The 24,367-nt window shown below is 34.8% G+C and overlaps 1 protein-coding gene across 8 annotated transcripts in view; it reads right to left on the reverse strand.

The window, feature by feature from the left end:
* Positions 1-1,189: 1,189 nt before the first annotated feature.
* The window catches only part of EHBP1 (EH domain binding protein 1), a 305,206-nt gene continuing 282,028 nt past the window's right edge, over positions 1,190-24,367 (reverse strand). For 5 of the 8 annotated variants that reach the window (XM_014532023.1, XM_014532022.1, XM_014532027.1 and 2 more), the window contains 4 exons: positions 9,940-10,039; positions 8,746-8,819; positions 2,454-2,568; positions 1,640-2,248 (listed from right to left, as the gene is read on the reverse strand). In XM_014532023.1, coding sequence (XP_014387509.1) covers positions 2,158-2,248; positions 2,454-2,568; positions 8,746-8,819; positions 9,940-10,039 — 380 coding nt within the window. In that variant the 3' untranslated portion in view covers positions 1,640-2,157. Of the gene's footprint in view, positions 2,249-2,453; positions 2,569-8,745; positions 8,820-9,939; positions 10,040-24,367 lie in introns of all 8 variants that reach the window. The other 3 variants (XM_014532030.1, XM_014532029.1, XM_014532025.1) reach the window with 1 other exon arrangement.

Consider the following 24,367-nt stretch of genomic DNA (forward strand, 5'->3'; position numbering starts at 1 on the left):
CCACTGCGGGGCGTGCGGGCGCCACGAAGCAGCCCAAAGGAAAACCCGCGAGGCGCGGGCCTGGGGCAGTAGGAGCAGGGACAGGGGCAGCGAATCTGGGGCTTGGTAGGTCGGAAGCGGCTGGGGGAGCCGGCTCTCTGGGAGGCTTTCGGAAGGGAAGGTTCCCCGAATCCAGCGTCAATGGGGTGGGTGACGCTGATCGCCCCAACCTCAGGCTGCTTCGGGCCGGCGATTTGCGTCTGCCGGCTTCCCAGGGCTTAGAGCGGGCTTCTGAGAGCCTCCCCGAGAGAGCGGCTGCTCGCTCTGTTCTCCTGCTCGAATGAAGAGCACAATTACCAGATTTCATTGAGTTCCGATAACTTTTCAATAACTTGTTAAAATCCTTATCATGAAGAAACTACCGTAGCAAGTTTTTATCATTTTTAAAGACTGGCAACTGAAGGTGGCTGCATGCTTTTGAACGTAATTTATGTGTATGTGTGCATGTATACATACTTGTGTGTATATGTATGTGTGCATATATGTATGTGTGATCGAGGCAAAAGTATAAATGCTAGTGGACTGTTCTCTGTCTCCAGACTTGTTGAATTAGCCTTCTTTGTTTTGGACACCTCTCTAGAGGAGTAATGGGAAACTACCATAAAATCGCCAATTTCTGTTGCCTAGAACTTCTTGTTAAAAGTTCCTTTTCTCTCATCTCTCTCTCTCTCTCTCTCTCTCTCTCTCTCTCTCTCTCTCACACACACACACACACACACACACACACACACACACACACCTGCATGCACTCACTCCCCTCCAACAATAACTCTCTTCCTTTCACTTCAGCACCTACAGACTTGCCAGTTATCAGAAGTCATAGTTCACAGGAGTGCAAAATTATAACAATTTAAAATTATAACGTGGGAAATTCATCAAGATATTAGCTTTTTTTCAGTGCTGTGGAATAAAAAATTTCCGCAAATCTTTAACAGAGATGACCCTTTACATAAGATGATAGTTTATACTGCTTAAGAAAATATGACTAATTGCTTTTCAAATCCAGTTCCTGTGTCAGCAGGGCCCCTCCAGGATGGTGTATCCTTGCCCTGTGTTCAGAAGGACCATTTTTTTTCCACATGAAGTCTTACAGATACACAAGCTTCTCTTCAAACCAGTGTTATTCTCATTGCAAGGAAGTAGCAGAGTGTTTAAGGTAAGAAAGTTTCTGCTTTTATTGAAAATTTATATATGACTTCAATATTGTAATAAATAAACAGATAACCATTTTCACACAAAAAAATGACAATGCTATGCTAGAGAAGAAAATATTAATTGGGAGACTTACTCATAGTGGCAAGACAGACTTTTTATCAATACAGAATAAATATTAACAGCATTCTTGAGCCAATGTTGAGAGCTAACAAAATGTAGGAACCAAGCTAGATGTAATAAATAATTATCCAGAGAAAAAGATGGCGCATTCTCAGAAGATAAGAGCTCTTTGTAAACTGATGCATGTCAATTAGTCCCATCCTCAAAGCTCACCTTTAAATCACAGGACTAGTCTCAGGGCTATGTTAAAGGGCCATCCTCTGAGGAGAGGAGAGGAAAGGAACTCTATTATCCTTACAGTGAAATGCAAAACAACTGCAGAAAATCCCACTGGTAAATAGAACAGTTTAATAAGTAAATTGAATATGATCTAACTATAAAATTTAGGTAACAGAGTCAGGGTTACATATGGCAGGACTGGAAAAAAATCATTCATGACATTTTTCTTATTCCCCTCTGACCCCCCTCCCACCATCATTATGCTATTAACAACAAAAAATGTTTTAAAATTTCTCTCATCAAAAAATGAGGGAAGGGTGTTCTTTTCTTTCTTCTTTGAACAGTTTCTCGAACACTCCCAATACCAATCATTCACAAGGTATCTGTGCAAATCTATTTCACATGATTTCAAGGAAATGATTAACTCACACAAAAATCCTTACACAAAGCTATGTTGGAGCTCTGTATATTTAATCTGGAAAGGAGGGAGGAAAAGGGGTGGTGGTGGTAGCAAAGAAGTACAATCCAGCCAAATGAAATGTTAAGTTTTAAATCAACAACGAGTCTGACTTTCTGGTCTGTGGACCCAAGACTAAAATTTTGGGATATAGTCTGGTCCAGTTGCTACTGAAGAACACATTTCTCTTCTTTCTTGGCCATCTTGCCTTTGTTTTGCTCCAGAGTTCGCTCCAAATGCTCATCTTCTTCTTCGGCCCTGGAAGTCAAACAGGAAACGAAATTATTTTTCTTCGTGGAGGACAGAGCAGCACGCCCCTCTTCCCAAGGCCCAGCGGGTGCAGATATCGCGGGGCCAGTGGGAGGCTGTCCGGCCCACCCGAGACCTCTGGACTGAAGTTTCAGAAAACTTCTCGGACCCTCAGCAGGCGCAGAGCTTCCACCCAATCCCACCGCACACTCACTGCTTTTCTTGTGCATCCAGGTCCCTGACGAGCGCGTCACGCTTGTTCACCAGGGCCACCAGCTCATCCAGCAGGAGTTGCTCGCGTCGCTTCTGGGCCTCAGTCTTCTGCCAGTCTGCAGACAGGAGGCTCGTTATCCACCCGCAGGACCTCTGCATACTTTCCCTCCCCTTCCCGCCTTTTCCAGTTTCCTTGTATTTCTCCACAAACCATATTATAGAACTACTAGTTAGTGTTTTGTAGGGGGTTTGGCCATCGAGATAACGACTTCACCCCTAAAGCCCTGCTTTCTAAAATTTCCCGCAGATGAAGATGGCTATGGCCGGGCTGGAACCTGAAAAAGAGACCAGGTGTGAGCCGGTGGCCAGCCGAAGGTGCACACCCGATTTAGCCAAAGTGGGGGAGGGGGAGCTGGAGGCCCCGAAGAGGCCCGCGCGAGGCTAGGTGGTGGGGGATGTGGGTAAATGAGGGGGCGGGAAGCAGAGATGGGCGATAAAATCATTCTGAAAAGGCTAGAGAATCAGCCTGAGAACCTATCCTCCACCCCCGCCCCCATCCTCACCCCATACAGCCTATTCTTCACTAATTTCCTCTTCGCTCTATTTTAGCAGTTGGATGTATTTCACACTGGGCGCCATATGCTTCACAATAACTTTAAAAGTAGTGAATCGGCTAATTAGCATTTTTCTTTGAAGTAAAAAATAAATTTGCTCTGCAATATTACACTGCAGCTCTCGATCGCATCACAGCCAGTTTTCTTTTGGAGAGGTTGGCTGGGTGATTTCAAATCAAAGCACTTTTGCAAAGGAAAAATTACATACTTCTTTTTGAAACCCCATGTTAAAGGTTGGAAAATCCGATGAGCAGTGTTCTTTACATGGGTAGGGGCAGTTTTTTGAAGGTTTTAAGTCCCAGTAATATATTTCCAAATCTTTGCTGGTCTGATTATTTTCTTAAGATGAGCAGCAATTTGGTTTGATAAAAACAGAACCTAATCGAACATTTAAAGCACTTTTGTAACCAAAGCCAACAGCTCTCTGGCCAGACTGTAAGGGCTTGTAGCTGTCAATCAATCCCCAGTCTACCCCGCCTCCCTCATTAGGAAGGTAAACAATGAAAAGAAGAAGTAGATGATGAGGCAGATAGCAGAACAAATGAGGACCTAGAGGGAAACAGGACACCAGCTTAAAAACAAAACAAAACAAAAAAAACAACCGTGGCCACTGACTCAAGCAGCCCCTCCCCCAGCAAATGCACTTTCCAAAAAACAGAGAGAAGTGCAATCCTTTTGGGTTTCTCTCTTCTCTCTCCATTGCCCTGGGCAATCATGTTAAAACTCACATGGCTGGTGCTTATTCAGATAAACCTAACAATGCACACCGCTGGTTACCATGTGAATCTTCACAAACCACACAAGAATGTGCTGGTTCAAATCCCCCCCGACCCCCTCCAAAGCAAAATTTATTCAAGACAGCAAACTGCTCAGCAGCTTTATGAAAGCAAATGGTGCTAGAGGGAATTCTATCCTGTATTTACAAATTAAAAATTAGATACATCATCATGCAATAAAGGTTAGAATAGCAAGAAGCTAGAATGGTTTATTCAATTTTATCATTATTCCTTTCATTATAAGCTCAAATACATACATACAAATATATAAAACATACCATATACTAATAATCCACATCCGATACAAAACATCACACAAATAAATGGTCACAACGCATTCTCATTAAAAAAGAAATAAAATATTCTATAACATGAAGAGGAATAAATTATTACTATGAAAAGGTTTTTTTCTAAATGTAAGAATTTAAAAATAATAATGAAACAGCAAGACTGAAAAAAAGCCATATTTTATCATAATTTTATTCTTTGAATTAAAATGCTGAGTTTCAGGAATGCTGGACAATTTTCTAATCTGGGTCTTGTTCTTAATCAGTCTCATTCTACATAGTAGATATTTTAATAGCGCTCTCCAGGGTGCAAGATCTTAAAGTTCATCTAATCTAATTTCAGGTAACTGTAGTTCTAGAAATATTAACTCAGAGAAAAACCCAGTAAATTTGTAAAAGATTTGTAACTAAATTTTATAATTATTAAGATTACTAGTTTTGATGAATAGTAATTTTTCCATTCCAACCTGAAGAAATCATGTTGATTATAAGCTTTAGTTTATAATCCTTACTTCCAAAACATTTTGATATAACTGGGAAATTTTCTCTGCCATACACTTAAAAAGTATAACTAAATTGAAACGTACATTTTTTAAAATACAATTTTTTTTTAAAAAACAGACATTGAATTATCCCTTCTCTGCATTTGACCAGTCACCTTTAAGGCTTTAATTAATAATTAGAAATATCAAGATTTCTTTAATTTTTAAAAAACAAGGCTTTAACAATATGCATGAGAGAAAACTTTTTAACACCTGATATATTGACATTTTTTTAAAATCTTAACTTTTCCAAGCTGAATTTCCCGTAACTGTAACAAAAACATTTTAAAATTATGAATATTTAGGTAATTTTCATCATTTCACAGTCAAATTTAACTGATATTAGAATTTAAATTGTAGAGCAAATAGCTATCTATGTATAGTGAGTACATTTTACAGTAGCAAACTATTTTTACTTCGTACTTGCTTTTCACAGGAGTAAATTTATACACACACATATGTATCTGAATGCTAGCTTGGAAAATTAAGTAAACTATTTTGATTATTTTAAAAAAATTAATACATTTAAAACTGATCAAAATTCACATCTGTATGTGCAAGTCTAAATTTAAAAATTAAAAAAATCCTTTTAAAATAGCTTCTCCCAGACATAATGTTATGTTTTAAAAACCTGTATTTAAGTTTATGTGTTACCTGTTATACATTTTAAGAAAGGATTATTCACCTATAGCTCCACTCACAGCTAGCTGGCGAGGTGACTTTGGCTTGGACAGACTACAATGTGGGTTCTGATTAATTTAAAGATTCCAGTGTACTTTTGCTACAAAAGCCATACTTTTGCAACAAATAGGATTAAGTTTTGATGCTGCATTTGAGCCAAATTGTTGAAATAAAGAGATTCTGTTTATGTTCATGTGCACTGAGCTGTTTTGTTAATTTGAAAAAAACTCTTTTTTATATATAGGGTCAATTATTTATTCCCTGATTCAGTTTATTTGCTGAAGTTGATAATTACCTTGGAAAAAAGGCAAAAGAAATACCTATAAACACTTTAACAGAAAGGACCTACAGTTGCTGTAGTAAACCTTCCACCTTGCCACTATAAATAAGCCTGGCACTTTGATGAAAATTAACACTAGTTTTGTAAAGAGCACATTGGGGGATTGCAGTCAAGTCTTATCTTTAGTTCCAGTCAACTAGCAATCCTGAAAGAGTTTGCATCATCATCAGAGCAGGCCATTTGATAGGATTCTACCTCTGTACCTAATCAATCTATGGAAGACTGTGGCTGTGCTGTGCAACAAAGCTAAAATAGATTTACAAATGGGGTTTTAGGGGATAAGCTCCTCCACAGGATTACATATTGATTTTAAATATAAAAAGCTTATCATATAAACCATAACTACAAAAATAGTGAACCTATGCATAAATCCCTTTAGAAGAGCACCCACTTCAAACTCTAAGCCAAGAATAAATCAAGATGTACAAAATCCTAGAGAAGATCCATTTCTTGGGCAGAAAATGAACACACCACTTTCTAAAAGCCCACCCCAATGTGTGCAGAAATGAATTTACCTTTCCTGAGGGGGCATTAAGTAATCTGGAACAAAAAAAACTATAGGAAAAGTATCTGAATGATGTTTGCTAGCTTAGGGGATCCTATAACTTAGCTCAGTAGAGTGAAACTCCTGCTATGAAAAAAAACTTAAGGAAAAAAAAAGGTAAAACACAGACCAGAGTGATTATGGATTTTCAGAAGAATGGATATGTTGAATGTTGTTATTATTTTGCTCTCAAACCAAGCTGTTAATATTTTGTTCCATGTGCTGTGACTATTAATATTCCGTGCTCTTCTCCTGGTGAATGGTTTCAGCAGCAGATTTATTTGAAAATATTTTAGTTTACTTATTACAAAAACCATCATATGGCTACTAAGTAAATTTTTAAAAGAGATGGGCAAGAACAAAGCAAAGCAAAACAAAACCAACTAATGCTGCCTGTTAGTGTGTTTTTCGGTGGTGTTTTAATACTCCAAAAGGCTACTGACCTAATCACATGTATGTCCATTCTAAGGGTTGGCTCAGAGGACACAGTCTTCACAGAACTGATTATCAGGACTGTCAGTACCTCTCCAGGACAGCTCAACCCTAGTACTGCCCAGGCTAGTGCAACAGGCCTCTCTAAAAAAGGGTCTCTATTGGTAATCAACAGGCTGCTTCTTTCTTCAAGTCTCTTTTTTCCCCCTCAACCAGCAACAGAAACTTGTTGAGAGATTTGAGGCACAACCACATATGGGACAATTATATTATTTTTAAAGAAATCAAAATCGTTTGAAAAAAAAATTACTTTTTCCCCCTCTTAAAAATATATGGCTTTCTACCGGTCTTCCGTGTGTACAAGAGCAGGCAGAAAAAAATGTAAGATTATTTAAGATTGTATGTCTCGTATGTAGGGACAGGACTGCTGATGAAATGGGATCTTTTATATGTGTCATGGCCCTCCTTTTAAGATGGTATATGGTAATAATACTGGTTTTGGGATAGAAGCAATATCTGCCTTAAAAGTCCACTGTATTGTATCAAGTTGTGTTTTAGAGATGATTTAATTATTATACATGAAAGAGTGGGAAAATTCTTAATACTCTGTATTGAGTGTAATGTATAATGAATCTATAGAGAATAAACTGAATAATGAGTTATATATTACATATACTACATATACATACATTTTAAATTGCACATATAAAATACATACCATACCATGTAAACATATCTGCAGTAACTACCTTTCACTAACTATTTAGCTTTCCAATTTCTTAAAAATTATACAATGACTACAAAAATTATATCCAGAGGAAAAATATCATTTAATATACTTCTATTTTTTATTTCAATGATAAGTTTCAAAGAACTTCTTAAATATTTTGACAAATTTTATTCAGATAGATAATCATTATGCTTGCTATTAAACACACGATTTTCATTATCAGTGGTATAATTTGATACATTTGGATAGCCACTTGAAGGAAATTAGCTATCTGAAACCTTTTAAAATCAGTCTGATTTCTAATGAGGATGTATAAATATTGTTAGTCATATTTATCAAATGAGATAATGTACATAAAAGTAAAAATAAAACTATAATTTTAAAATATGCTATTTAGATAAATAGCATGTTATTTTATCTAATAACAGTGTTAATTAAAATATTTTAAAAATGTTTTCACTTGCCTTCCCCCTTACAACCTTAAACTTCTAGTTTTTAAACTAATTAGAATTGACTTATTATGGATCAGGTACCTTATCAGGTAAAGAAGGAAATTACCATGGACAGTCAATGGGTTAAGAGGTCAATATAGAATAGGAAAATCAATTTGCATTGATTAGACAAAAGGTCCATTTTACAGAGCCCAAAGGATTAGCTTTTAAGCAGACAGACATCTTTAACTATGAGACATTTTCAAATAATAAGTATAAAGAGAACAGCATTCTAAAACACCTAATTATTTTTAAAAAATCATATATAGTAAATGCCATAGTTAAGATAGCCAATGTTTACTGATATTATGAACTATGCTTAGGATTACTACATAATTCATTTAAAAGCTTTATGAAAAGTATGAAAGTGTTTCATTTATCTCTTATGACAATCTTTGCCTGAATAATCGCTTAATAGGAGCTATAGTAGACTGACAGTGACATATTTCAGTGTTGACATCAATTAAATATTAAGGTAAAATTTAGATTTGAAATGTGAAAAATCAAAATGGTAAATCTTACCCAAACCTCTCCAGTGTAAACAACTTTAAATTGCACATAAAATGTAATTAAATCATTTAACTCCTTATATTTTCCATTTTATTGACATTTAAGCTTACTGACAAAACTTAAGAAAATCGTGTGTTTAATAGCTAGCATAACGACTATCTGAATTACTAGTAAGGTCCTTAGGTTTTATATGACTAATGCTTTTTGATGCTAAGGCATTTATTTGCAAATTCTGTAGGTCCCTAGTCAGATCACACCTAGGGAGACAAGAAGTGTATTATACTCTTTAAATCTCTCTTGACAATTGACACCTCACATACCTCCACTCCACCATAGCATTTCTTACCTTCAATGGCTAGCATTGCCCGCAATTCCCGATTCAGCAGCTCATACCTTCGTTCTAAGTCATGTTCTTTTTCCCTAGGCAAGTTGCAAAAGTTCATCAATATGCTAATTACTAAATCATTAAACACTTTAAAGAACCTTTAGGTTACATTGATTTTAGGACTCATAACTGACTTTTCTCTTTAACTTTAAGCTACTCCAAACAAATGATACACAAACCTAAAACCTTCCTCAGGTTGAATATTTACTAATGCTGTTATTTTTCTTCCTCAATTTTGAATTGCACAGAGGTATATTTTAATCTGAAAATAAATAGTCTCATTCTTCAATGCTTCTTGTACTAAGTGCCAGATATAAGGCTATTTTGTCTATTTTGTCAAAGAGTTTTCATAGTTCACAACAAACATGCTTTTGTCTAGAACTCCGTATGAAAAGAACACAGAAACATGGCAGCACTACAAGTGCAAATTTAATATGGACACGGTTATAAATCTAGGATTGGTTAACTTTTGTGCTTCTTTATAATTCTTTTATCAAGTTCGGGCATAACAGAAATGACAGAAATAGCTGTTTTCACTAAAATAAAACATGTAAGCCTGTTTCTTCCCACACTAGGTGGCATAATATAAGAACACTGCTAGTTAGCAAAAAGGAACAAACATTAGGTCCTATAGTAAATTAAATGCTAAAGACTAAGAATGCTTACATTTGGTTTAGTCTACATTTTACTGTAATTCTTGCAATTATAAAAAGGTCACTTCTCTGTAACTCATTAATCTTTTATCCCAAAATTTAGGGTAACATCATCTGTAGAAGACAAAGGTACTTTTGTCCTTACTAAGAGCTACTTTAATTTTTAACTTAGAATCTGATGTTAAATACATTTCAATTTATTTATAGGTACATCAAGTCTTTTTATACACAATGCTTTATTTCTTAAACACAAATATTGTTTATATTCATTGGCTTTCTGTATAGCAAACATATTTTCAGTATCTAGTACTCTATTTTTTAAATTCTTACTGTTCAGATAAAAACTGGTTATACACTATTTTTTATTTTTATATAAAATAGACTTTAATCTCTAAGGAAAGAAAAAGTTAAGTCTAATAAATATGAAACCCTAAGAAACCAGTAACCAAAAGCCTAAGATCCACTGATGTTGCAGGAAAAACAAGCAGTTATGAGTACTTACAGGAGAGAGAGCTGGTTCATTCTCCTTATTAAGGCATTTTTCTTATTAACTAACATAAACCATTCCTGCATCATAGCTTCTTCTTCTTCGGTGTTTCTTCCTATAATTCAGGAAGAGTTATTTCTTGTTATATGACATTTGCAGGCTGATAACTGTTTAGCACAAGTGTTGTTTTTTCCTAATATAAAAACATTTTAGTTACCCCGATAGTTCAAATTAAACAGTTTATAACAACATAAGATTAAAGTCCAAGGCCTGAAAAAAGAAATTGATATTTAAAATTTCATAATCTTCTAAAATTCAATCTTCTAAAGCTGTCATTATTCAGCATGTCAAAATATACAGCCCTCCTGAACATATCTACAGATCATACTAACACTAACACAGTGTTAGTGTTAAAAGAAAAGTGTTCCAACTTTTAAATCCTCCCCAGAGGCTGATTTGTTATTATAGTTCAATGAGGAACTCATGGCGCTGACAGACATATGGTCATGATAAAGAAAAAATATTAAAAAATCATTATGAGAATTACAAGACTAGCAGGAAGATCAGAGAAGTCCAGAGATTTTGTGAAAGCTTCCACTTGTAACAACTTGTTGTTGTTTTTTCTTCTTTTTCTCCCCCAAAGTAAACTAAGACATACGTGCATATACCATTCTGGAAGTTATCATCCCTAACAGGGTAAACACTTGCAAATTATTTTAAATGACCAAGTTACAAAAAATGCCTATAGCTATCTGTGAAAAAACACATTATAATGAACATAATAATGTCAGTAAGTCAGAAAACATTTGAATGGAGAGATGGTTTAACATTTTAGATTATAAACTTACTAATTGCACATTTCAAATTCACTTTTCCTAATATCCATTCCATCATCTACACTACTGCCCCCCAAAGGCCACTGTATCAAGGATTATAATCTACAGTACGTATTTGATATTATTCATGTAGAAGTAGTCCACAATCATACTTAAAAATTTGCCCTAGCTGGTTTGGCTAAGTGGACAGAGGATTGGTCTGCAGACTGAAGGGTCTCAGGTTCGATTCCGGTCTATGGGCTCGATCCCCAGTAGGGGGCGTGCAGGAGGCAGCCGATCAATGATTCTCTCTCATCACTGATGTTTCTCTCTCTCTCCCCCACTCCCTTCCTCTCTGAAATCAATAAACATATATTAACAAAAGTTAAATATCCCAGCTAAGATTCAATATTCCAGTTAATTCCCTAAATTTTATTTTCTTTGTGAGCAAGATATTTTCTTTTAACTTTCAAATACATTTAAAACATTTAAACAGTACAGAGGTATAACTGAGTAAAAAGTCAAGTCCTCTTTCACCAATCCCACCCCAACTCCCTTCCCCAGAAGTAAGTACTATTAAGGTTTAGCATGTCTCCTTCCAGACCACAGAGATAGCTGTCTATCACACACGCATATACCTCATCTATATAGATTCATACAGGTTTTTCTTTAATATAAGTGAGATCATATCACACCGGGGTGGGCAAAAGTAGGCTTACAGTTATGAGTACATGAAACAGGTTTATTCTTGTATTATTATTAGTTATTGTAGTACTTATTATTATTAACTTACTTGTGCCTACCCCTGTATATTACCCAGTGATGTACTGTTGTCATATTGCTTGAAGATCTACTTCATTCTTTTAAATACTTAAATAAATTATGAATGTACCATTTAATTAACTATTTCTACATTGATATAAATTTGAAGAAAAATTTAGAATGAAAATAGAGTATAAAGAACTGTTCTGTGTGCAAAAGATTAAACATATACTTCAGAGCATCCCTGTGAAATAGGTATCTGTTGTTCATCATTAGGGAGAACAGTGAGGATATATGTCTTCATTAAATGCTGTTAAAACTTTATGGTAGGGAGCAGACAGGATAGATTCTTTTAGAGTATGAACAAAAGTCTTTATTGTTTTACAGTATTTTTAATCTCTCCTTTAGGGTAGCTGGTTTTGTATTCACTTTAGACCATGTGATGTCTTGACACTAGTCATGTGATATAGGCTGCGATAGGAACAAATCCCTGGGCAGCAACAAAAGAAGAAAGAGTAAAAAGAAAAAGCTGGGGAAAAGCTTGCAATTTGGAAAAAGGCCAATTGTACCCTGGTGAAGGCCTTTTTGATCATTGAAATCACACATGTGTGCAATATTAATAGGTGCAGTTACTATGATATTTTATTTTCTGATGAAAGACTTAATTCTTGTGTTTATAACCTAAGTAGCTTCTAAAAATACAGACATTAAAAGTTTGTTTTGAGTTTAACTTAACTTATAATTGAGGCTTTCAGGGAATACTAGAAGCAACTAGCCTACTCTTAAATTAGCATCATTTTCTTCAATGGAAGACTGCTTCCTTGACAGTAACAATATTGATGTGGTCTTACGTTATTTTCAGTTTAACTCATGCCTGGGTAAGGATAAAATCCCTCTCCCCTAATTGTTAGGAAATAACTAATAATACAGAGTTTTATGTTTCAAAAGTAAATAAGCCTAACAATAATATGTAAAGACACATTTCACATTGTGACATAGATTATATGAATTAACTGAAAAAACATATTTAAGGTTAAATCAATTATGTACCACAAATTCCTTATCTGAGATTGTACACAATGATGGAAATCTATACTTAGCATGGCAATAAAAAAATTAAATTTTCTTCTAACACATCATTACACTATTGTTTTCAGGGATTTAAAATTTTTTTAATTCAAAAAGCTTTTAAAAGCCAGTAAGTTGAACCATTACAAATTAATCCTGACTTTAATAACTGGTTAAAGACCCCTTTAGCTTTATAAGTAACAAAAAATATTAAAGCCTGTGATCACAGTGAGCTTTTCTCATTTCTCCTCTAACCATTTGTTATTTAATCCAATACTAGTAATCCAATTTGTCCATCAGACTTTTAAAGGGCAGAATGCAACTTCCTCAGCTTAGACACTTTTCAAAGTACAATATATTTTTCAAATGAATGCTGGATGTTTCATTTTTCCCAACTGTTCCTAGCTCTAATGCATGAGGAAAAAAAGAACAAGATGAACATTGTTCATACTGATTAAGTAAGAGCTCATTAAAGAGCTGTCAGTGCGGTACTTTGAATATGCATGAAGCATATAATCAGATCTAGTACCGTCACTAGAGGAGAATACGGTAAGTACAAAGGATTGATTTAATTACTTAGAGTGGGCTGTGGTGGTAAAGCAGTCTTGTTAGTGCAAAAAAGAAAAAGAGGCTGTATTCTGGCACTGTTAGAAAAAAAGGCAGTTTTAGCTTCTGCCACAATACATAATCTCAGAATAAAGCACTTTACATTGTAGCTTAGAATGAAGACTGTCATTATTTTATAAAATGGCCATAAATAATTTTTTCTTGTTTAACCTTACCTGGTTAGCTACTTCTATTTCGAAATTATTTTTGATTTGTACTTACCAGCTACATTTTTGTCACGTTAAGAGTCAGACACTGATACTTTTTTAAATTTAATTTTTTTAAATTTCAGGAACTGAAAGATTTAATATGTATTAAACTGAAAAATTTAATACACACTATTAAGGACCATTTTGAAATTTAAAAAAATCAAAATACTACAGTTCAGTATACAGTTACTAAAATGTGAAACCATGGCTGAGTTGTTATATTTATTTTAAAACATAGCCTCATGTTTATTATACAACCAATAAAAACATCCCCATAACATTTAAAACTATAGACTAGCCCTAGCAGGTTTGGCTGATAGTGTCGGCCTGCAGACTGAAGGGTCCCAGGTTTGATTCTGGTCAAGGGCTCATGCCTGTGTTGTGGGCTCAATCCCAATAGGGGGTGTGCAGGAGGCAGCTGATCAATGATTCTCTCGCATCACTGATGTTTCTATCTCTCTCTCCCTCTCCCTTCCTCTCTGAAATCAATAAAATATATATATATTTTTTAAAGTATAGACTAATACAAACTCTGGTAATACTTTTTTCTACTTTGTTTTCTTAAAGACTTCTGTTTTTTATTTTGCCTCCAGAAATGCAACGTCTTTTCTGACATTACAATGTCTTAAATTAATATCAGTTTTTTCTCTTAATCAATTATTGTAGCTGGAGTATAATTTGTATAAATTTATAAACAATCAAGAATAATGATAATGGCAGAAAAAGTAACTATGTAAATAGACTTCAAATCATTCTTCCTATAACATAAACAAAAACCATTTAATAGAAAACAGCATAAAACAGAACACTACACATTTAATACATGTTAGTTGACTATAGTAACCACTTTTATATTCCATACCTAAAAAAAAAGTACTTAAAGTCAAGATTTAATTTCATTCAAGAATTCATCAATGAATCTGTATGTAGTTTTCATTTCTTTTTTCAGAAGCAGTGTTTCAATGTAAATTTTTAAATGAATAAAAGTGATGTAAAAACCTAAAATTTTGAAACATTGTTTAAAAGACTGTCTACTAATTAACTTTCCTAATTAATCTTTCATCATAAAGTTATCTATTTAGAAAGATATATTTTTCGACAGTGAATTCTTACATAAATGCAAAATAAGGAACAATACAATTTTAGCTGAAAAGAAGATGAATCCAATGGAAAAAAATGAAAACACAAAGATGTAAAGGAACAATACAATTTTAGCTGAAAAGAAGATGAATCCAATGGGAAAAAATGAAAACACAAAGATGTAGACTTGTATATATAAACAAATTCAAAATTTTCCATCATGAAAACATTAAAAAATGCTGAAATCTTGCCATAGAACCATAGTGGATGGAGATGGCTGACTAGTGATCAGATCCATGGCCCTTAAAAGACAGAACACAGCAAACACAGCACAGCCAAACCACACACAAAAACAAAAGAGGTGCCATTACAAATTGTCCTGTGCTATGATTACATGAATAAGATGACCTTTGGAAGACATTATATATTACAATAGAGAGACACATGAAGGTGTCAACTAAGCGGTACTGGAAAAACATACTTTAATAACAAAGGGAGTGAAATTTGGCAGTTTAAAAAATATGTTTTTATTGGTTTTAGAGAGAGAGGAAGGGAGAGGGATAGAGAAATAGAAAGTGATAAGAGAGAAACATCAAATGATCAGCTGTCTCCTGCACACCCCCTACTGGGGATCAAGCCTGCAACCTGGGCATGTGCCCTGACTGGGAATCAAACTGGTGACCTCTTGGTTCATGGGTAAGATGCTCAACCACTGAGCCATACTGGCCAGGTTGGCAGATTTTTTTTTAATATATGAAAACATAAATTTACTGCCGTTATGTAGGATCTTGGACAAACGAACTCCAAAGCCAACATTATTGCAGGACTCCAGTGCCCCAGTTTTAGAAAATATTTTAAACTGAGGAAATAGAGCATTATTATAAAAATAAATTTTACTATATAAGCAAATAGCTAATAAATGTTTCTATTCCATGAATATGCTCAAAAGCAATCAACATAAAAAAAGAAGCTCGTAATCTTTATTGATGTTTTCAGCAGCAATTGTCTTAAACTACTAAGCATGATATGTTTTTAGAGTATTAAGAATATAAACTTTGGGGGAAAGTCTGTTTCCTTTTGTTGAAGTAAAATAAAATCGAAGGCACTCTCTAGAAATAAACACACCTTCAGAATGTGGGGAGAGATTCAAGGCAACATCTCTCTATAGTTAACTTTTGACAGACTTCTTAATATGCATGTTATTTCTTATAGGAGGAGGTATAGGAAACCTCACCAAACTTCTTCCCCCACAAACTTAAATGTAGGAAGAAACCTTTTCTCAAGGTTGGAAATTAATAGCAGTCTTCTTGTACCACCAACTCCTTAACAGAGTCTGAACAGCTTTTCTATGCCAAAGGTCAGTCAGCCCTAGATTTCTCAAAAGGCAAACTAAGCACAAACTTAAAATAGAAAAAAAAAAAAATTAAACACATGGAAATCATCATGGGAAAATTATAACTGATGAAGTTCATTATATTTATTTATAGTTTATTATTATTTTTAAATTACATATGGGATGGGGTTGACCCATAATGTTTCAGTGCTAAGAGCCTTTAAAGGTATTAATATGACCCCCATATTTCAGGTAACACATGACTATCTTCACTATCTATAAGGCACTTAGCTAAAGGTAGAAAATACACACAACAGAACTCTGAAACTGTGTCTTTTTAAGGTACATTGAAAATATTTTGTTAAATGGAATAAATCAGTGAGTCACTTTTATAGGCATCATTCAACCAAATAAACTGTGGTCTACTTGGAAAACCAACTAGGCATACTCCAATACGGGGAAAATGTGAATTGTGAGCTACGTTTACAGATGGAGAGCTTCCCTAGTCACTTCTCCCCTCTCTTGAAGCCCTTTTTGTTTGGACTGCACTTGGCAGATTTCTCTCTATCCCCTCTCTGCCCTAGAGCCTTCTCACTGTCATGTCATGGAAATGACTTAAAGAGTGGTTTAGAAGTGACAGAGACATTAATGTTAAAGATGACCATGAAGAGCTGAATAAAAGTATTTCTTGAAAAGTAGGAGTGGAGAGAAACAATATTTCTAGATTAATGTATTTTAAGATATGTGATTTTAAATACGTATGTACAGGTACCTAAATTATATATTATAAGAGATTTTTCTGAACTTTTATATATTCAAGTAGGTCAGACTTTCTGGTAGGAAATCTAGGGATAATAAGGGTTCTCTTTTTGTTGTTGTTGTTATTTGGCACATAGTTTTGTATAGGGTGGTAGGGGACACAATCTATAATTTAAATATGGAAAATCACCTGACTCGTAAATGAACATTAGAATAAATACCTGTTTTAAATTAAAGACTACCTTTCTGAGTGTTTACTTACATTAATTCCAAGATACTCCTATGGATAGCATTATAAATTCTGGTAGGTCAAATTTATCTACCATCTATAGTTACTGTGACTGGTTAGATCTGTTGTTTTGAATATAAACTGGTTAGATCTGTTGTTTTAAGATGAACACTGAATCTGCATCCATAATGGTTTTTTCCCAGTTTGGTTTAAAAAAGGGACTGAGCCCTTTGATCTTAGACTAATGAACTTCTCTAAACATCAGTTTCTCCATCTCTATAAGAATAACTATATTACTTACCTCCTATGGTTATTAGAGAAATTAAATGAGAAATGTAAACCCATAGTGCTCAAAGCTAAAAATGCTAGCTATGATGATGATAATGATGAGGGTGATGATGACATGTTAAGCTAGGAACTAGCTTAGGATGTGGTCCCTTTCTCAAAAGGGCTCAGTCCAGTGTGGAGACAGACATGTAATTATGGAGTGAGGGTAAATTTCTAAACTCTATGGGCACAAATTATATTTTAAATGTTTCTTAGTTATAACAAAGTCTATAGTAAGTCACTGGTCATAAGTGAGGTAGGTGAAAATGTGGGCGAATCAGTACAAACTCATCCCTGCAGCTGGAAAAACAAAGCGAATGCCCTAATGGGTCATCAGTGTCACTGGTGCATGTGAAAGACATCCACAGCCATGGTGACACAACAATGTGGCCATGCTCCAGGTGGCAACAGGCTAGCTATTTGCAATGAGTTTAAGAACAAAGTAGATCATAGAATACTGCTTAATATTTTTTTTAAAAATGAAAAAGGTAACTTTTAAGGTTAACAATTACAGGCTAATAGAACAAATATAAAAGTTTACTTGTTATCAAAATAAAGTTTAAAAAAATGACAATTTGAAGTACAAACTGATGTATTTTAAGAAAATCCTCAACAAGAAAACCAAATATTTATAAAGCAAAAAGCTTCACTGAGAACGTAAGTTTTCATCATTTTTATAGAAAAAGATTTTGATGTTAAAAGAGCATCTTTAAAATCAGCTTATGAAAATGGCAATATAGATAAAACAGCTGACTTACTAAATGCCAGGTGAGAATGAGAATAGATTCTGTTGAGAGTGTGGAAAATTAAATACACATAATTTTTAAAATACAGAAGGACAAACCAGGTAGAGAGGCTCCAAATACACTTCTTTCTAATAGTTTCTGCAAAGATGTATTATGCAGTCAGTTGGCTACTCCTTTAGGTACCTCCTCCTGGGTTGTTTAAAGTCCTTAAATGTCCTTAAAAAATCATACCCAGGGTATCCCCACAGCCTCCAGGTTCCCCTAAACCCCAATGTACTACCTGCACAGTAACTTCTTCTTCTACTCTGTACCTTCTTTGATCATGCTTGGGTTCAGACAACCAGGTAACACTGAGATATATTCTTCCTTCCTTCCTTCTGATATATTCTGCCTTCTTAAATATCTTTATTTGGTGAGGGAAAGCTGAAGGAAATTATGTCTATTCCCTTCTAGTCTATGGCCATATCCATTCTCAAAACATAGAAGCCTAATGAAAGCAGGATACTGCAGAACCATTTCCAGCAGCCTTCTAACCTGCACAGGGTTTGAACAACTACACCACACTGTGAATCAAATGCAATGAATGCTGATTCTCAAGACTAGGCCAGTGACTAGTGTGAGTTTCAGCTCTACACTACCTCATCCAATGCCCCTCAACCTTCATGGTCTCAATGGAGCCATTCTTTTCACAAGGATCCACAAGAGACACTCATGTTGGACTAGTGTTCACAGTGCTGTTTCTAAAGCCTTGGGAACAACAGCGTCTTAAAGAGGCCACTCTATGTTATATATCTCTCTTATTAGATCACTAACAACCAATAACTTTCTCATAGGCTGACAATAATAATGATAATGATGACAATAGCATCAAATATTGAATGAGATTATAGAACTTACCTAAAGTAATAGAGCTAGTTAGTGGTTAGTTAATCCAGGCAGTCTGTTTTGTGAACCACCACCCTTAGCCACCCTACTTGACACTCATAGGTAACCAGTCTTACCAGAATAGGCCCTTTATTTAGAATTCAGGCCAACCTTGACAAAGCCTTCAGAATGGTGCTGATAAGCAAAACAGAAAAAAACAAAAAGCAAACCTTCAAATTTCTGATAAACAAAAAACAAACAAAATCCCCATTCTGTCTACTTAGTTCATCCATTAGTAGAAAGGATTTTGTTTACTCTTCCCATGTAGGCCACTGGAACTTGACAATGATCTCAGAACAGGACATCAAGGGATGTCAAAGGGATTCTGCCTTTCTTCCTGTGCAGATGTGTACATCAGATCCTTGAATTATAGTTTGGGGTCTGAAGTCTACCAGAAACAGGCGATTCCAGGAACAGATCTGCTCACTTGTTGGGCAACTATAAGCTACTATGACTCCAGTTGAGCATTTAAGGGACCAATGACAATGGCCAAAGAAGAATGCTCTGCTTAGCACTGGATTATCAGGTTACATTCCAGTTCCAGTGTTGCTCTTTAAGAGCTATGGGAACTTGGGCAAATTACTTAATCTCCCTATGCTTCAGTTTCCTCATTTGTAAAATGAAGATAATAGTTCTGCTTCAAAGGTTTTTGAAAAGAGTAAGTGAATTAATATATGTAAAGCATTTAGAATAGTGCCTGGCCTATAATAAACGCTATATAATATAATGGTGGGTATTGTTATATTCTCTCCCTCTCTTCTTTTTAAAAATATTTTTTAAAAATATATTTTTATTTATTTTTTACAGAGAGGAAGGGAGAGGGATAGAGAGTTAGAAACATTTATGAGAAAGAAACATCAATCAGCTGCCTCCTGCACACCCCCTACTGGGGATGTGCCCGCAACCAAGGTACATGCCCTTGACTGGAATTGAACCTGGGACCCTTCATTCCGCAGACCAACGCTCTATCCACTGAGCCAAACCGGTCAGGGCTCTCCCTCTCTTCTTTCCCTCTCTCTCTCTTCACCCCAACACTCCCACATACATACAATTCTCTCCCCCTGCCTGTCTCACACACACAAACACACACACGCAGTACAGAACCATATTCTTTATTCAAGCTTTAGGATTTCCCCTAACTGTCTGATTCCTAGGACTATTGTTGGAGCAAGGCACAGTGATTCCTCCTGGCTGAATCTTACAGTTTTTCTGACAGCCTCTGCAAGCACCAAAAAGGCCTTCCCACAGAAGTAAATATGTTGGCAACCTGGTGCAAGTCTTAAGATGTTAGTTCCGTTGAGCATGACATTTCTAATGTCTGTACATATCTATTTTACTGGACCAATCAACCAAAATACATCCTACCACCACTAACTTTTTCATTACCCTCAAATATGGATGCCCATCAACTGCCCATTATCCATTTTTCTTTCTTAAAGGAGCTACTCAAATGAGACATCCCTCTATGAAACATCCCTTTTCCCAAGGTTACACAGGTTCTGTTAAATCTATTCCAAAGGTTCTCTTGCTAAAAGCAGTTCCTTCAGCAGAAATTCAGAGAAAAAAATCTACCGTGTGACTTGCAGAATCTTTAGAATTACCAAAGTTAAAGTTATTTTCAGATTTTCTCCTCAATTTAATCCCTAGGATAAGTTCAATCCCCTCTTTTATCATGATACACATTTTTAGATACTCCTTAGACTCTACCCCAAGAATCCCTCTCAGATTCTGGCATAAATCTTAAGTGCCAGCAGTTAGCTGTATGTCCTTCTGTTGTGTTGTATGTTCTCTCCCTCTCTCTAAAGCTACAGTACACTTAAAAAGAGTCAGAGCTATCACATCTAAAGCACTTTAGCCCACATTCCCACCCAAAGTCATGGTCAGCTCCAAGTCTGTTTATTCTTCTTGATATTACAAAGTTCAGAATTCTGCAAAATAGTTTCCTAGTCTACACTAACAATTTTGCAATATTCAGTGTAATTTTATATAACCCTTTATTGAGATTCAAAACAAGAACTTGAATCAAAACAAACTGTATTAGAACTTTTAAATTTTGGCTCCCTCTAATTTTATTCTCACAAGAAATTAAAATATTATGACTACTTTAATAACTTATTTCTGTGGAAGTTATTTTATACCAGAAATACAAAATGATTTCTATTTTATATTAAAATATATATATCAGCCTAAGTATCTTCTTTGACATATTTTTAACTTTCCTTACAGAACTAGATCCTTCAAAAGCACAACAGATAAACTTAGGACCAGGTCTGTCAAATTCCAGTTCAGAAGTGTCTAGTGGGAGAAAACATGTTTCCTGGTGGGGAAGAAATGTTGTTGCTCTATACAATTCCTCGCTTTGGCCACCAAGTGGTGCTATTAATTCAGAGTGAACTGGCACTGGGGGAGTGGGGTTGGGTGGCTTTGGGGTGGGTAAAGTATATAACCAGTCAGTAAAAGCATGACTCACAAGATAGATGCTCATAGCTCTGTGTACTGTAAATTTACATGTCATCTCCCCCCTTAATGTCACCAGCATAAAAACAGGAGAAAATGAATTCATATACGTTAATTTTAATTAATTATTTTTTTATCTTTACCTGAGAATATGTTTTTATTGATTTTAGGGTGGAAAAGAGAAAGAGAGAGAAACATCCCAGGAATTGAACCCACAACCTTTTGGTGTATGGGACGATGCTCCAATCAACTGAGCCACCTGGCCAGGGTCATATACTTTGATTTTGATGGTTCACTATATATATAAAATGTTATCTTTTCAGTTGTAAAAAGAATCACAGAATTTTTATTAATTTTCCTCTACAACATTCATCTAAGTCCCCCAATTAAACAAGAAAACAAAACCTGTACAGAAAAAAATGACTCAGTAATAAACATTAAAAATTAATCAGTTCTAGTAAGCATTTAAAAATATCTAATTAAAAATATATATCAGCTCAACAGTTTTCCCTTAACTTTCATTGTAACCATTTCCTGAGGAAATAGCTCCTCTGAGTGGCTGAATGCCTTTCACATTCCAGCTTAAACATGACATGTGGACAGGGAACAGATGCAATGACTATATATGTTTAGTTTTCTTATGCAATGCACTGGGAGGTCTATGAAAAATGTTAAAAACATAACTAGCAGCTAAACGAAAGACATAATTTACAATCCACTACAAGAAAAACTGGTAATGTCTCTACAATGGAATGAGCAATGGTTTGAAAGCAGAATTTTGTAAGCCTATAAACAATAAAAAGAAAGTTCATGCTATTCAACTGGACAGTTCTATCTCAAAGATTAAGGAGCTAGTAAGTGTCAGTATATATCCAATTGTCTCTGTACATTAACATCTGTACTTCTTTTTTTAAAAATATATTTTATTGATTTTTTACAGAGAGGAAGGGAGAGGGATAGAGAGCTAGAAACATTGATGAGAGAGAAACATCCATCAGCTGCCTCCTGTACACCCCCCACTGGGGATGTGCCCACAACCAAGGTACATGCCCTTGACTGGAATCGAACCTGGGACCCTTTAGTCCTCAGGCTGACGCTCTATCCACTGAGCCAAACCGGTCAGAGCACATCTGTACTTCTTAATGGTTTCCATTTTGGGAAACTGGGAGAAAGGTTTTGGAGCAGAGCTTGCATCCTTCCATAAACTCTCATGATTTTAACTCTGGACTGAGGAGGCAATTCATACATGCTTAGCCATCTCTGATGCCATTCTTTGTAAAAGAAAAAAAAAAGAAATCTTGGTTAAGCATCTTAGAATAGTGTCAGGATGAAACCAAGGAGATAATGCAATTGTAAAGTTGGTTCCTACATGGATGTACTAAAATAAATTTCTTAAAATACAATGTTTAAGTTGTTTGTTTCTGTATGTATTTTACAAAACTCAGTATATCAATAGAGGGACTTGAAAATGTTCCTACAATTATCAGTTACTTTTTATATATAAGCCAAGGGTTAAAAAAAAGAAACCCACAACTTTCTAGTCTTTTGCCAAACCAGTTCTTTAGGCATTTCTTGGGAAAGAGTGCACGTGCACGTGTGTGTGTGTGTGTGTGTGTGTGTGTGTGTGTTGAGGGAAGAGAAGAGTTATATGAAAGAATGGGAGATGTACTATGTACATATTACTTAGCAGCTAAGGAAAAATTTAAAGACAGAATCAGTAATAAATAATAAAATTATTACTATGACTGATAGCAGCAACTATCTTTTTTAATAGAGTGCCAACCCTCTGCCAGGCTCTGTGCTAAGAACTCATATAAATTTTATTTACATCTGTATCAATATATTTTAACTACCAATAGACTTCTGAATAAGTTTTATCAGCCTTTAAAAATATTAGACCATCCAGACAATGGCTACGGTCTTGCTGATTTTCAAGTCTATGCTCTTAAATCTATGCTCTACTACTTCCTTGGCACTTGTAACATTTTGAGTTTAGCATATTACAGCCCCCTGTTTCTCAAAATGTGGTCTGTGGATCACCTATATTAGAATCATCTAGAATATGGGCCCCACCTCAGATTCACTGAATCAGAATCTTTTAGTCAGGGCCTAAGAATCTTTATTTTTAACAAACTCCTCAAGTGTTTTTTATGTAGACAAAAGTTTGAGAACCACTGTCTTAGCCCTTTCACAAATAAATCACTAAGATTTTTTTTAAAAGGAAGGGTGATATTCCATGTATGTTATTTTAGCATTGGCATGACATTACACAAATTTAATTTCACATGCAGAAGAAAAACATGTTGCTGCCAAATCAGTTCAAATGCTTAAATTTTGTTTCATAGATAGTTGCTGAGAAAAACACATTTTCCTGGAATTTCTTCTCTTTTAAGTGTTAAAATTTTTATTGCAGTCTAGAATAAGAATGTACCTCACTTTAGGCAATAGACATGTTCCAAACTAAAAATTCTGGTGATGTGATAATTCCTTAGGTTCAAAAATCATATTTTATACTTCCAATTCAAAATTTCTGGTAGTGGAAAATAGTTTCTAAATATCACTGGTAGAAATTATATACATTTGTTCTTGTGGATAAATGAACAAACATGAGTCAGGAGATGAAAATGTTACCTATATACTTAAAGACTATAGATAGTAAAAAGCTAGGATATACAGTGAGTGTCAAGGAGAGAAGAAACAAATGTTTCTATTGCATGAATGAGAATGATTCAATAAAAGTTGATTTCTACTACTTCTAGATATAATTTATATACTTTCCTTCTTTAAATAATCAAAATAATGAAATGTAGATAGAAACAGATATTAAAGATGTTTGAATTAGTTGAACAAATTTTGAGAGTAAAGAAATTCTGGAAGTATGACACAAGGAAAAGACTATAGAAATAAAAGAATTTAGGAATATTACCAATTTTTAAAATTGGTGTAAAAAAGTAAAGAGCAAAAGCACTTCAAGCACTTTAAATTATGTAAACTCTCCTTTTAAAACAAACTTTACTATTTTCTTTACATTGTATTTCTATTCATGATTGTTTTCAATAATCAAAGGCCTATCCCAATATACTTATAATATATAATAAATAAAATGTATAAGTGTACAAAAGATCCAA

The sequence above is a fragment of the Myotis brandtii genome, unplaced genomic scaffold, assembly GCF_000412655.1.
Source record: "Myotis brandtii unplaced genomic scaffold, ASM41265v1 scaffold84, whole genome shotgun sequence".
Lineage (NCBI taxonomy): Eukaryota > Metazoa > Chordata > Mammalia > Chiroptera > Vespertilionidae > Myotis > Myotis brandtii.